The 16,108-nt window shown below is 44.0% G+C and overlaps 2 protein-coding genes across 2 annotated transcripts; both read right to left on the bottom strand.

The window, feature by feature from the left end:
* Positions 1-12,648: 12,648 nt before the first annotated feature.
* Positions 12,649-13,119, bottom strand: LOC134222268 (uncharacterized). The gene has a single exon (XM_062701410.1). It carries the CDS (start codon positions 13,117-13,119, stop codon positions 12,649-12,651), a length of 471 nt encoding a protein of 156 aa, XP_062557394.1.
* Positions 13,120-14,197: 1,078 nt separating this feature from the next.
* LOC134224777 (trypsin I-P1-like) lies at positions 14,198-15,905 on the bottom strand. The gene is made up of 3 exons (XM_062704343.1): positions 15,742-15,905; positions 15,133-15,659; positions 14,198-15,070 (listed from the first exon to the last, which is right to left on the bottom strand). Exons 1-3 carry the CDS (start codon positions 15,797-15,799, stop codon positions 14,918-14,920), a joined length of 738 nt encoding a protein of 245 aa, XP_062560327.1. The 5' UTR covers positions 15,800-15,905; the 3' UTR covers positions 14,198-14,917.
* Between the last annotated feature and the right edge of the window lie 203 nt (positions 15,906-16,108).

Here is a 16,108-nt window from a genome sequence, read left to right as displayed (position 1 = left end):
GATTCCGGAGATGGTACTACTTTTAATGTTTATTGAATTTCTAATCCCGCCCAATAAATCATTTTCAAAATAAACTCTGTTTGTAATTTTTAAAATTATTTTCAATTCCGTTGGCTATACCTTGCCGTGCTATATTTCAGTGATTCTACTTTTCCTCTAATGACAGCGTTCATCCACTTCTCCTCGCGTATGGGGCAGTGTATGATGACGTATGTTGACAGTTCACAGAGCTTGTTTACAGGGACTTAGTCTCTACAGCAGCCTCCGGGAAAACTGTTTTGCGATTAATTTAGAATATTGACGTCTGCTGTGGTTGATTTATGGTAGGTATCAAAGCATATCATTAGAATATTCGGATCAAAATGATTTTGTACGAAAATTACGGATTTTTATTTCCAGCTGATCGATTTCCAATTTTTAATTTAATTCCAGCCAAGGATGTTAACGATCATTCAGTAATTTGCGTTCGATCATTTAGTAGTTTGTCAATAACACATTCCAGAAGCTGAATTTCAAGATGTGTTGTATGGTGGACTTCTAGTGCGAAGGTTTTTCTACAACTCTGCCCAATGGGTCGTTGTTTGAATTCCACTAGTAACGGAGCTATAGCTATAGTTTTAGTAACTTAGACTAAATGATAACAAAATTCCAATCATTTAGTTTGAGTTACTACAACTAGCGCTCCAACTCCATTATTAGTTGAATTCTAATAACGAACCATTAGGCAAAGTTGTAGAAAAACCTTCGTAATAGAATTCCACCATACAACACATTTTGAAATTCTGCTTCTGGAATGTGTTATTGACAAACTACTAAATGAGCGAACGCAAATTACTGAATGATCGTTAACATCCTTGATTCCAACACCTTGTAAACAAGCTCTGTGAACTGTCAAATAATTGAGGTTAAGTCAAGATCTTGCATTGGTCTATTATTTTAAAATATATTGGTCTGGAATTCAGCTTGGAAATCACTAAATGGCACTACAGATTTGGTTCCCTTGAAGTTAAAATTAGTAGTGGAGTCCTGATAGCTGTGTCAAATCGTCTGAATTGTGGTTGAAGATCAACTTGAGCATTTGTGTATCTGGATTGGCGCTGTTTATATATCTCCTGATTTATCTGGTGACGTATCTACTATTTAACAGCACCTGAGCGCAGCTAGTACAATAACTTCGGCCATGCGTTACGGTGACATCCACATCCTATTTGGCGACTACAATCAACCCCATCTCTCCTGGACTGTCACATCTTCTGGCAAAGTATACTTGGATACTGGGCTCAGTACTTTCACCAGCGCAAGCTCAAAACTCGTCGACGGAGTGTTTTTGAATAATATGACACAGCTGAACACCATCACAAACTACCGAGGTCGTACGCTGGATCTATTGTTCATTAACGATGATGCCGCAATTAATTGCAAGATATCTGAAGACGTGGCCCCATATTTTTTTCTCTTCCTAAGCAATGGAGGGGGAATCTGCTCAACAGACATCTTGGGTTGTCCAGGAAATGCTGGGTTAGGGACCACCTCCAACAGCAAACGAGGGAGGTAGGACTACATCCCCGACCCGGTTCCAGGCACTCCTCCCACAGGGCACACTGACCATCCCACCTTGATGCTCCCTAACTTGACTACCTTGGAGGCGTCCGCTGCAGATAGCCGAACTAATGCTACCTGCGTCCCTGCCGAACCTTTTCGTAGCCGAACGGCTGCGGTGGGCGTCTCCACTTCACACTGTCGCCGCAGTGCCGTGACGAGCTCTTCGACTTCGGTGATCTCGTCTAGGTCTTTAACCCTTAGATTCATCTCCGTCGTGAGTGCCCTCACCTTGACCGTCTCGCCTAGGACTGCCTCCGCAAACTTCTTGTAGGCGGCGCCCTTTTGCGAGACGCCCGCTTCAGCTCGAGGATCATCTCGCCCGTCCGGGTACGCATTATGCGACGTACGTCGGCAACGAGTTCACCGAGCTTGACGTCACTCCTCATCGCCTTCAAGACGTCCGAGTACTTAGCCTCGTCCGTCTTGATGACTAGGGCATCGCCCCTGGATCGTTTGGCGCCTACCCTAGACTTCTTGCTACCCTTATTCGTCTGGGCCTTCTTTTCGGCCCTTGGCGTCTTCGGTTTCCTCTTGTTCTTGACCAGGGTCCAGGAGGCGTCATCCCCCTCTATTTCCCTGATCTGGTGCGGCTGAGAGCTCTCAGTCTGCCGTAACCCCTTACCCGTGTAGCACACAGGTTTCAAATTAGTTGTCGAAACTTCTATATGACCAAATTTGTTCACAAATAAGTTGCTGTAACCAGATTTGATAAAAATGTGGTGCTTGGGTACCACCGTCTTTCCTGGGTGGACGGACCTTTCCAGGTCCTTCTTCCCCCGGTTTTGGAGGTACCTGGCCGGGGTTAAGCTTCCCAGCCCCACTACCCTTGTTCAGGGCAGTAACCCTCCGCGTTATAATTTCTCACTCATTTTTTAGGCACTTATCCTTAATCGATTTGCCTGCAAGGGCTCAAAAGTTATGGCCGAAATACTATTTTCACAACTCACGAGAAAGGCTACATCACTGCTAGGTGGATTAATCTGTTTTTTTTTTTACAAAATCAAATTTAATCCTTCTACAGGTACTGTAACCAGATCTTGAATTCAACTAATGGAACTTCCGGTAGACTTGATTCCTCCTAGAGGAGTGTGCCACTGCCGATATTAGTGTATTGGCGCACTGTTGTTTAAAATTTGCAACGCCACTGACCTTCAATTTTCCACGCCGGTGTAAATTTGTTGAAGTCCAAATCATTTTAAAATTCAAAGTATTTAAATTTCCGTAAAAATTCAAAAAAAAATCATTGGTAGTTTCAGAATTTCTGCGGACATTGCGAAATATTTCCCGTGGAATATAAGAATATTTTCCCATGAAAATTTTTATCAGTTTTAGAAATTTCAGAGAATTTCCAGTAGAATTAATCAAAAAATTCCAAATAATTATCGGAGAAGATTCTGAAGAATTCCGAGTGAAAATTTTGGTTTCCCATGAAAACCTCAAAAGTTTTCCCGTGGAAACTACGATTTTTTTTATAGGAACTCGATTAATTCCAGTTAGAAATTCAAATAATTTCCCTTGGAAATTTTGAAAATTTTATTTTGAAGTTCTAGCGAATTTTCAATAACAGTGCAAATTCCGAAGAATTTTCCACCAACATTCCGAAGAGTTCTCATGGATATCCAAAGAATATCTCACGGAAAATTCCTAAAATATTTAGAAGAATTTTCCGCGGACTTTCCCGAATATTTATTGTGGAAGTTCAAAAGAAGTAACGAGAAGTGAGAAAAAAAGTGATAAGAAATAAGCGAGCAGTGAGAAGTAAAAAGTGAGATGTGAGAAGTGAGAAATGAGAAAAATAAGTGAAAGGTCAGAAAAAAAATTTAAGCTCTTTTAGTGAAATGTATTGAACCGTCTTAGACGAGCTTTGTACTTTCCATTTAATTCACTACGTTTTGTTATCTTTGCAGATACGTATTTCGACCTCAACTGTGAGTCCGTCCTCAGTGTCTCGTACTTGACTTGACTCGTCGAGTCAAGCACAAGACACTGTAGACGGTCTCACAGATGAGGTTTATCCCTTCTTTCTTATTCTTTTTTTCATTCCTTCTTCATTCTTCTTACTTCTTCTATCCCCTTATCTCTTCTGACTTTTCATTTCTCAACATTTCGCTTCTCACTGCCCAATTGGCATCTCTCATTTCTCATATCTAGCTTCGTTTTTCCTCACTACTCACTTAATACTTCTTACTTCGCACTCACTTCTATTGCATCTCACTTCTCACTACTCCCTTTTCACTTTCCACTACTCACTTGTTACTGCACACATCTCACTACCCGGTATTGACTTCTAATTCTCATAACTCTTCTTGTTACTCTGTGCCCACTACGAACAACTTATATCTAGCCTATCAGCTCTCACTTTTCACTTCTAACATCTCTCTGCTCACTTCACTAAATAAAGAAACAATGTTAACTATTTAACTAACCCGATGGTCCCTTCAATATCGAGTAAGAGAGAGTTCACTATTTTGTTTTTCACATGCGAAGATAGATAACAATTTATCGCACCACTGGAAAAGTGGACAATGGAGAATTCTGTTGTGGCCTGAGTGAGTGAGAAATCCAAACTCTGGCAAGCTGTGCTACTTTAGATTAGAGGAGCTCGTTGGTACTTTAGAAATTTATGACCGCAACGGGAATCGAACCACCAACAAAAACGGCCCTGAGTTGCCCTCACTCTAGCCACACCACCAGATCGAAGGCTTATTTACTTACTTACTTATGGATCCTGTACACCTCCGGTGGTGCAAAGGGCCGACTTGAAAGATCTCCATCCTGAGCGTTGCCCGGCTATCGCTTTAACCTGTTGCCAGGTTAGATTTCGGTCGACTTCTTTTATTTCTTTATTTAGGCTTCGCCGCCATGAGCCTCTGGGTCTGCCTCTGCTGCGATGTCCCGCTGGGTTCCAGTCTAATGCTTGTTTACAGATTTCGTTTCCGCCCCTACGTAGAGTGTGGCCGACCCAGCCCCACTTCCGATCCCGAATTTCTGTTGCTATCGGCCTCTGGTGACAACGACGATGGAGCTCGTTGTTTGAGATCCAGTTGTTAGGCCACCAGGCCCGAATTATATACCGCAGGCATCTGTTAATGAACACCTGCAGCCGTTGAGTGTTCTCCACTGATACACACCATGTTTCGCTAGCGTATAACAGCACAGATTTCACGTTAGAGTTGAAAATTCGTATTTTGGTGCGTTCACTTATCTACCTGTTTTTCCAGATATTTCTTAAACTCGCAAAGGCAGCCCTTGCTTTCTTGATCCGTGCGCCTATGTCGATCTTGGTACAGCCGTCTGACGCCATTTGGCTACCAAGATATTGGAAGCTTTCAACATTCTCCACTGGTTGCCCGGCTACTGTGAAACTTGAAGGAGTCACCGTGTTGCCTCGTACTGTGCTTCGATGAGGCCGATGATTTTCTCAGGAACCCCCTTTCGTCTCAGGGCGCCCCACATATTCTCGTGATTGAGACGGTCGAAAGCTTTTTCGTAGTCAATGAATACCAAGTAAAGGGACTCTTGGAATTCGTTGACCTGCTCCAGAGTTATGCGGAGCGTGACAATATGGTCTACACCCCAAGTAACCAATAAGCACTATATTTCGCCAAATCGGCTTTATAGTGCTACTTTAATGCTTGTAAGTTTTTAAATAGCCGTAAAGTGGCCTTATATGGCGGTTTGGCGTAATATAGTGCTAATGGTTACTTGGGACAGGATCTTCCGGCGCGGAATCCGGCTTGCTGCCGCTGGAGAGTTGCATCGATCGTCTCCTGAATCCGGGCTAGGATAATTTTGCACAGAACTTTGAGAACGGTACACAGCATCATAATGCCTCGCCAGTTATCGCATACAGTCAGGTCACCCTTTTTGGGCACCTTCACTAAGATACCTTGCATTCAGTCGACCGGGAAAGTTGCGGTGTCCCAGATATTACGAAATAAACGATGCAGTAGTTGAGCGGATCTCATGGGGTCAGCTTTGAGCATCTCGGCTGATATGCGGTCGACCCCTGGGGCTTTATTCGATTTCATGCTTTGGATGGCTGTTGTAATCTCTAGCAGTGATGGAGCTTCGGTATTGATGCGTGTTATACGTCGAATCCTAGGCAGATCATGCCGAATTGGTGATGGCCTGGCTGGCACTTGAAAAAGTTGTTCGAAGTGCTCGAACCAGCGTTTCAGCTGGTCAGTTGGGTCGGTCAATAACTGATCATTCGCGTCTTTCACAGGCATCGTTGCATTCATCTTCACCCCGCTTAAGCGTCGTGAGATATCGTAGAGGAGGCGAATGTCTCCTTCGTCGGCCAGAGAGTCTGCCCACGCTCGCTTGTCCAGTCGACATGAGCGTTTTACTTCATTCTCAAGAGCCGCGTATCGTTGACGGGCTAAGACTTTGGCTCCTCTGGTTTTCTATCGCTCTATCGCGGCTTTGGCTTCTCTTCGCTCCTCTATCTTCCTCCAGGTCTCATCGGTGATCCATTGTTTTCCCTGGGTGCGTAGTTCGCCCAGATTGTTCTCGCTGGTGGCGATGAAGGCATTCTTGATGGCAGTCCATTGGTCTTCCACGCTGCCACCTTCCGGAATATCTGCAGCACGCGTCTCCAATTCTTCAACGAAGGACCGTTTCACCGTGGCATATTCTAGTCGGCGTGTGTTGAATCGTCGTCCAACTCTTTCCTCCTGCCGATGAATCCGCGCAATGCGCAGGCGTATTTCGCCGATGAGGAGGTGATGATCAGACGCGATATCGGCACTATGTTTATTCCGTACATCAAGACTGCTCCGTTTCCATTTTTGTCTGATACAGATGTGGTCGATTTGATTTTCTGTAAAGCCGTCACGGGAGACCCACGTGACCTTGTGAACCGGACGATGAGGGAAGAGCGATCCACCGATCACCATGTCGTTATTACCACAAAATTCTGCGAACAGCTCTCCGTTTTCGCTCATTTCTCCGAGACCATGGCGTCCCATAATGCGCTCATGGTTCGAGTTGTCGGATCCGATCTTCGCATTGAAGTCGCCCAAACAGATCTTGATATCACCCTTCGGAATTCTATCTACGACGGCATTGAGTTGACTGTAGAAGTTCTCTTAGTCTTGCAGATCGGCAGCATCTGTTGGCGCATAACATTGGATTATAGTAAGGTTTCGAACCCGTGTTCTAAATCTGGCAACGATTATCCTTTCACTTATAGGTTCCCACTTCATAAGCGCAGAGTGTGCCTGAGCGCTTAGTAGGAAGCCAACTCCGCGATGCCGGGGAGCGTATTCACCTCGTAAACCAGAGTATAGCAGAACTTGTCCCGATGGCGTTTTGTGTTCTCCAAAGTTTGGCCAACGGACTTCACTCAGTCCCAGGATCTCAAGCTTCATGCGGCGTGCCTCATTGGCAAGTTGTGGCAATTTACCCTGCTGGGCTAGGGTTAAAACGTTCCATGTTCCTATTCGTGTCCGTTATTTCGCGCTAAGAGTCGTTGCCGTAAAAAAGTCCGTATTCGTTCATTTTTGGATTCTCGAACAAATTGATGTTTCGGGAGCAGTAGGTTGATGGCCCAGGTTTCCTATCCATCGGGATGGGGCTGCCATCTTAGGTATAGCTTCCGGGGAATAGCATATCATACTCAGCCGCTGGATGCCAGAACAGACGCTGTTGGAGCCGCACCTCCTTGGTGAAAAGGTGCTCGATCAGTCGTGTCAAATTTGTTTAAAGTCCCACCCAACACCAGGACTAGGCTAGTGCGCTTTGAGCGGCACACGGTCGCTTTGATAGGGCCTGCTTGGGGACACATGCAGCTTTTTATAGAAGTTCAACAGAGCCCAGTGTCGAACCCCACCACATCCTAGGCAGACCCCACAGGACGCACCCTCTCACTCTAGCTGATGTCAGAAGGACAACAGTGCCCAGGCTGCACTACCAGCTAAGTACGCAACCCTTAGCTGGCGGTCAATTGTCATCGGAAGACCCGTGGAAGCGTGAGTATTGGAACTTGTGAGGACCAGAGCTATGTTAGGCGCCCCTTCCCGGATGTCAACTCACCATTTCGCAGCCCGAAGGCTTATTTAGGGATGGGTTATTTGTTCTATAAAGGCTATTCTTGTTTGCATTGGCGAAGGCACGAAAAGTATGAACAAAGTAAGAAAACGAGCAAATCATTTTTTTTGCGGCACTGACAGCGAGGGAAAAATAGTTATCTCTCATCAGGCCTGTTTTTTATTTCCCGCAAAATGGTTTCTCGGCGAAAATTGGCGTGAGTGAGCATCCTCAGCTGCTGATAATGAGTGAGCATTAACATCCCCGCATATAAGATGAGATTCTCACACAATTGAACAACATATTTCAAAATCATTTTTAAATCAACTCAGAATTCATACCTTTATGGCCACTCGATATGCCCCAGAGCAATTGTTTTTATTTTTTCCGCCGTGAAACGAAATCAAAACATGAAACAAAATGCCCACCAGTATGCTTCAGAACAAGCATGTTGAGTGATCCACTAATTTAATTTCTTTGTTATCGCGTGGCACTATGCCAGATCTTCTGCGGCTTGTCTACATAAGTATACATTCTATCATGTGTGAAGAAACATGTCACCACTCACCAGAGCTGAACATGAGAATCCATCAACCTAATCAACATGTTGTTTAGTATCTACTGATGTGCAAGGAATAATACATTCATTGGTACTGTAAATACACATCATAATGATGTCGTTCGATGTTGTTTAGAGCCAGGAATCAGTATAAACATACAATTCGAACGTTAAACCACACGAATTACTTTTCCTCTTATTTATCAAACTTACAAAGAATATATTTTCCATTGCCGGTATCGTAAAGCGTCATAATCGCATAGGTAAAACAAAATAAAATGTATTGCAGTGAATGCTTAAGTGCATCAAAAATAAGATGTTAAAAATAATATATCATAAAGTTTTAAACACACTTGCTCTTGTATCAAACGGTAACATTTATCATCATGGACCAAATACCGCCGCACCCACTTCAAAAATTAAGATAAATTTGTCTCCACCGTTGTGCTTCCTCGAGCAAACAAGCATGTGATGAAAATCTGTTCATCATAAATATCAAAGTGCATGACAACTTTTATTAGTTGAATCGTCAGATCATAGGTTAAAAGTACATACTCAATTTGCGGCGCCAGTACATGCTGTAGGAGTGGCGTGTAACTCTAGAAGGGACCAAAACAAATTGAAATGTGTTGTCGTCGTAAAATAGGCATCAAAGATCTACCTTGATGAAGGTCATGTAGATCGGGAAAATCAAATCCGCCGCGACTGAAATATTTATCACGGCTGCGATAATAAAATGACAAAGTTGAATTCTTGAAATCGCAAGTGGACAGCCGTATTGTGTTATGGCGTTTGGCTCAGCGGTATTTTTGCTTTTCAGGGAACCTAGATGGGCGCACTAAGTATAGAGAAAGGCTATGAGTTCGCTTCATACATATTAGGTTATTTTTGAAGTTTCTCAACCTCGGTGTTTTATCGACCTTTCTCTCTACAACATTTATATGAAAAAATAAAAAGTATTTGTTCGATAGTTTATATCTTAATAGTTAATAGTATTAACTGATTAATGCATTTGAAACTACCGTTAGGTGGATTATTCAAATTGAAGCTATATTTTCCTCGATTTTATATTGTTGCGAACGAGTTTTATTCGCAAGAATTTGGACATCACGCATCGTGGTAAAAATCTTTCCTTAAATACTTTTCGTGCTGAACGTGAGTATTTCCTTGCGACAACGACAAGATGACGCTTCGACGTTTCTTCTATATTCTAGTGAATTTCAGCCGAAGGTTAATTCTTCGAGTAGAAGCAGTTGCGTTCGAATTTTCGCTTTAGTTTAGGTAGTCCTTACATCTACGTCATTCGCAATATTTTGCGATCCAAGATGAAACATTCATCTATAAATAAAAACACAATACCAAAGGATTATCTTAGTGATTTGTGCTTCTGACTGCATATCTGAATAATCTTCTACCATCTGTCATGACTTCCTGATTAGTTGATTATTTGAAGCTCAAAGGCAAATGAACTCAATCCTGGTATTTTTAGATAAACAAGCTGCGAGAGAACGTGTATTATAAAACGTTTATCGAAATAAGCAGGCCGCACAGCACTTTGGCGATTCAAAACTAAGATCTATCTTGATCTATCTATCTATCCATCCATCTATCTATCTGTCTCTCTATCTATCTTTTATTATTGAGTTATGACACTTTCGTCTACACTTTCTCGCAAAACTGCTTGGAAACATTTACCATCTCTTCGTGCAGCCTGCTAGTCACCTTCCAGAATTAGGTAATCCATGCTTCTATGGAAACTTGCTTCCACCGTGATGGGAGGAAAAACCTCGACTGAGGGAAAAAACCTCCTTTACTGGAGGCCAGTGGAGATATATCAGCTTCCAAACTGATATTCTTCCCTCCCCCTTCATACGGGAGCTTGGCAGAAGGAAGGTCGTGTGATATGTGCCATCACAAATATTGCCCTCCGCTTGCTTTCAAATCGACTTCTATAAAAACATTCATGCCTGCCGTATCCTAACGGAACTATCAATTCTATACTTTCGCCTCTAATTCTATCATGAACATGTACGTCCAAGTTTGGAAGATGATATTAGCATTTCCATATCACTCCTTTACTTGTTTTATTACCTTGCTTCCCCTCGGACCGCAAGATAAGCTGTCTACTTAATGGATTCTACCATTCGAACTTTCCATCTTTCCATCCTATTCGTGTCTTTACCTAAACTTCTCCGGTACTACCAATATGTTTTACTTCGGAGAAGTCGGCCTGTTGTGCTGTTCAGCAGCACTCCTTTGTACCATCGCCGGTGTACCCAGCCTTCACCTTGAAGTGACTGGTGTCTCGGCGACTTTAGCAGCTCATTCTTCACAATCTACTCGGTCTCGTCCCAACGGCAAATCTAACCAACTCCGACAGAGCCCCGGCGAAGGAGGTTCTTCCGATACCGACGCCAACCAGCCGAGTGCCAAGGTCAGTCCAGCGATTCCGGGGGAGCAGGGACTCCGGTTCACTGGTGCCCTGACGACCCTTAACTGGTTGTATTTCATTGCGAACTACTCGGTCTAGTCTCTGGCAGGGGATCTAGCCTACGCCGACGGAAAATTCCCCGACGAAGGAAGTTCTCCCGATATCGATGCTCATTGGTCGTTACGCCATTTCTTCTGCAACTCGGATAAAATCCGTGTAGCTATCCTGTCGACTGCATTCTACGTGCTTTCCTCTTGGCACTTTTTTTTTCTATTACGTTCTCTTGATTTAAACCGTGTATTTCCCTTCAAACTGCCTCAAACCTGGGGCATTCAAAGATCACGTCTCCACCGTCTCCTCGACGTTCTCACACTCTGGGAAAAATAGCGAAGCGGCATGTCCAAACCGATGTAAATACTTCCTGAAGCAGCCGTGGCCTGACAGAAACTGTGTCTGGTGAAAGTTTACTTCGCCATGCTTCCTGGTCATCCAAGTTGATAGGTTTGGAATGAGTCGATGGGTCCGCCTTCCATTGTTCGTACTGTCCCATTCATGCTGCCACCTCTCCATTGAACGGATTCTCTCCATCTTTCTCACATTTCTCGTGTCTTTCCGCTGATAGCAATCAATATCTTCCGCCAGGCTGATGAAGATAGGGACCATCCCGGCGATAACACATGCTGCCTCCGACGATATCATTCTGTAGGCGCTCGCGACTCGTATGGCCATCAGCCGGAACGCACTTTGTAGCCTTCTACGGTATGTGGCTATTGAAATTTAGCCGGTCGTCGATCATCACTCCCAGATGTTTCGATGCAATCACGTGATCACCAAAGACGTTCTCCATCCGCTGAATCGTCTTACAGTTGCTGACTAATAGCACCTCCGTCTTGTGGTGAGCTATTTGCAGCTTCACTCTGTTCATCCAGCTCTCGATCATTGCTATCGCCTCCGTCGCCAACACCTCTACTTCTTCAAGTGTCTCGCCCATCACCGTTAGTGACACGTCGTGCGCAAAACCCACGATTTTAACTTTTTTAGGCAACCGCAGACTCAGGACTCCATCGGACATCCCGCTCCAAAGAGTTGGACCGAGAATGGAGCCTTGAGGAACGCCCGCTGTAACCCGCATCGACTTACGCCCTTCGTTAGTGTCGTACACCAACATTCTGCTCTGAAAGTAGCTCTTCAGGATATGGCACAGGTAACCCGCATTCTATGCATGCGATGGCTTCGAAGCTGGCACTATTGAACGCATTTTTTACGTCCATTGTTATCACTGCGCAATATCGATCTCATCTTTGCTTTGTTTGGACGCATTCTCAGCGCTCTCGAGTACTGTCCGAATTGCATCCACCGTCGATACTCCTTTGCGGAACCCAAACTGCATCTTCGACAGTCCGCGCTCGCCCTTCGTACATTTCACAAGCCTATTCAGGATAATCCTGTCCAGGAGCTTCCCGAGTGTGTCCAACAGACATATTGCTCTGTGCGAAGCCGGTTTACCCGGAGGCTTGCCTGGCTTCGGCAGCAACACCAGCTTCTGGATCTTCCATATTTCTGGAAAGTTGCCTTCGTCCAGGCACTTTTGCGGCACCGTTCTGAACATATGCCAGCTTTCAGCGCCACGTTCGGTATTCCATCCGGACCGGGGGCTTTCTTCGCCTGCAGGCGCTTCGCGGCTTCTGCAAGCTCCTCATTGGACACTTGTTGATACTCAGCGTTTGTTTCTTCTTCTTCGCCGTACGGTATTGATGGCCACGTGGTCGGGTCATGTTTCGGAAAAAGACCCTCCACGATCTCTCTCACCTTGATCGGACACTTTTTGGCTGGCGTCGACGGACCCTTAATCTTCGCCATCACGACTCTATAAGCATCCCCCATGGTTTGGCATCTGCTTCTCGACACAAATCCTTGTAACAGTCTGACTTGCTAACTTTGATGGCGTTTTTCTTGGCCTTTTTTAAAGCGGTCCTAGCAACCCGTAACGCCGCCTTGCGCTCCCCTTTCTCTGGTTCCGTTCTCACTCTCTGTGCCCGCCTCCTGGCTCTGAGACAAGCAGCACAGGGCATTTGTAGCCACCCGTCTGATGGTCATTTCCATCCTCCAGAGTGCACTTGGGTCGCTGCCTGCAGTCTTTTGCAGAATGACCTATTTCCCCGCATTTCCAACACATGTTGGATCTGTCTGGACCTTTACAAGCCCCTGCCCGGTGTCCGAAGCCCAAAGATTTGTAGCATCTCTCCGCTTGTTTATTCACTGGCGAGGCGGTTTTCAATGGGCATTTAGACCATCCAACAGTCAGTTTGCCTACCGCTAGAGCCATGTTAGCAGCGGTTTCTGGCAGACGAATTAACGCTGTTTGTGTTCTTACGAACGCTTTCTTTATTCGGATTGCTATATGCACCTCGCCCAGGTTACACTGTGACTTCAGAGCATCATTGAGCTCTTCTTCCAACGTGATCTCGTCCAGATCCCTGCGAAAAATCACCATCTCTGGGGTCAGGGATTAAACTTCCGCCTTTGCGCCCAGCGATTTTGCAATGCGCTCCTGCATAATCGAGCAATCACCCGCAGGGTCCTTCTTTAACACGAACAGTATCTCTCCGGTTTGTGTGCGCCTGGTCCTTACTACATTCTCGCCCTCAGTCCCTCAGCTCCGGGTCTTCTCTAACCTTCTTGAGGAGCGCTGCATACGTCCTTGCGTCGTTCGCCTTGACGAGTACGGCTTCCCCCTTTGGTGGCTTCTGACGAGGCGGAGGCTTTTCTTTCTTGTTCTGCTCCATTTTTCTTGCCTCTTTCCGTATCTATCTATCTATCTAAATATCTCTCTATCTATCTATCTATATATAAGAGCATCGTAGCCGAGCGGTTAGCGACGTCTATCGTCTAGGTTAGACGCAAGTGCTGGTCGGGCTTATCGCCCATTGCGTTCCGGAGTTATTAGAAAAACATTCCTATTTTTCCCAAGGAAAAAAAAATTCAAGTTCAAATCAATTTTTTTTCCAAAGTTGCTGCAATGCATTTAAATAAACGCAAATAAATGTGAATTGATGAAAATAACTAAATCTATCTCCATAAAGTGCAATTTTGACCTCTCTTATTTGCTTTTCTTGTTACTCTTATGTGTTTTCTTGTTTTATAATACACGAGAAAGGCACCATCACCGCTAGGTGGATTATTCTGGGTGTTTCTACTTTAGAATGCCTCGTTCTATTCCTCAATTAGGCCGGTGATATTCTAAAAAAAAACCTTGCGTCTCGGTGCTTTTTGTGGTAATTGAAAACCAAATAAAGGGACTGCCTCGCCAGTTATCGCACACAGTCAGCTCATTGTTCGAATTGTCCGATCCGATCTTCACCTTGAAGTCGTCAATATAGGAATTCTATCTACGACGGCATTGATCTACAGTCAAAGATGTTTTCTATGTCTTGTAGATCGTTCTTGTACCACGTAATGTCCAACGCTTCTCCGAAAGCAGAAGTCACAGTACACATATTTTCTCCCGCATTTTGGCTGAACAAACTACATGTGATGTGATATCACAGCCAGCTTGAAAAACGAAACCGAGGTTTAAAATTATGTTAGTCTATTTTTTAGGCTGTCCTCCCACCTAGAAAAGGGCACGTCAATGCTCGGATTATTTTGATAACGCTGTTCAACGAAAACGTTGCATTTGGATTGTTTCAAGAAAAGCTCATATGGAAATAGGGTAAAATGTCCGATAGTGGACCCCCTAGTAGCGAAATTTTGCTCTTCCTGGCATAAGGAGTGGAAATTTTCAAAATATTTATTTCGCGTGACATCTTATACCAAGCTCTGCATCTCCTCTTCACGATACATACATGAAACACTCAAATACTCGACGTTATTCGTTGAAATTAACATTTCAAAGTCTGACTGAATTCGCCCTATAGTAGACCCCCTGGGGGTCCATAATAGGAAATTGCTTCCCCATAGTCGACACTTCATTTGATTTTTATGTTCCGTTTCGAAACGTTCTTCTTCCCTATTATGGACCCCCCAAAATATTCCTATAATGGACACTCTCGTGTTTATTTTTTATAGAATTGTAAAAAATCATCTAATTTTAGTTTCCATAGCATTTCCAATGCATGTAATCAAATCATAAGACTGTAAGGTAGGTTCTCCCGATGGAATTTCATAGCAAAATGTTTACATTGTGCTGTAATAATGCAAAAATGGCTGGAGGGTCCACTATTGGTTGGGGGTCCACTATTGGGCACTTTACCCTATATTATTATATTATCAAATTAACACACAAATATTATTTATCTAGCCGCCATTGTGGTTTCGATCCAAGTTTTGTGGTTATAAACACTAGTAAACGCATCCGGATATTTTCCACTGCATAATATTCCGTGGTCATAGATTCCTATTAGTTTTTTGCTGCTATATCCTACTAATGGTCCACCTTGATCATACTGTAAACAATAAATTTATCATGAACACTGTAATCACGAATGGTATAAAATCATAAACCTACCAAACAAGCTGCTTGTCCCGGCTGAACGTGTGCACAAAACTGATCATTCTGCAATATCAGCGTGCTTTGGTATTTTGCCCTACAATCAGTTGCACTAATTGCTCTCTGATAAAGCACTTGGAGTGCATTCGACTTCGCAGATGAGCCATAATTTAACGAACCCCAGCCATAGAATTCAGTCGTTAGCCCAGTTGTCACTGCTACGTCATTCAACGCGATGGTTTTAACACGGGATGATGTTACCGACCGATCCAACTTCAATAACGCGATATTATTGGCACCAGATGTTTGATTGTAACCGGTGTGAATATTTGTGCGTGAAACCGTAACTCGATCCATGTTGGTCAACAGTCGATCGGATCCGACAAGGACCTTAAGATTGCTTTTTCCTTGAACGCATGACGCTGTCGCTAGGACCCAGTCCGTGCCCACCAGAGCTCCACCACAGATGTGCGTTGGATTCTGCACGGAAACCATGAACGGCGCTGCATTAGAAACTGATCGATGACCACCCACGATGCATTCCACTAAAAATACAGATGCAAATACCAGAAACACAAACATCATTCACTTCTCGGCGTAACGATCATTTAAAATAGATATTCTAACCGCAAGAAATTCCAAGCACGGTGCAGACTAGAAATACAAAGAACAATTTTTCTCCCATTTTATGGCTGGCTTGGCCCAAGCAGTTCCTCTAACGGCTGTGTGAGAACAGAACACGTCAAAATACACGTAAAAACTGGATATTTCACTCATCAGTGGAACGTTTTATAAACAGCAAAACCAATCATTAGTTCAAACGGTAGTGAAATGCTTCTGATATACAGAACACTTATATTTAACCAAACACTCGAAGTTGCTGATAGAGAAGTTTGAGTTATTGAGTGGGCCTGATATAGGATCACGGTTTCATTACATTTTATCACTGAAGGTGCATTATATACACGCATCCTATACTGTTTTCAAGTAAGGA

The sequence above is a fragment of the Armigeres subalbatus genome, chromosome 3, assembly GCF_024139115.2.
Source record: "Armigeres subalbatus isolate Guangzhou_Male chromosome 3, GZ_Asu_2, whole genome shotgun sequence".
NCBI lineage: Eukaryota > Metazoa > Arthropoda > Insecta > Diptera > Culicidae > Armigeres > Armigeres subalbatus.
This window is presented reverse-complemented; position numbering and strand designations above follow the sequence as displayed.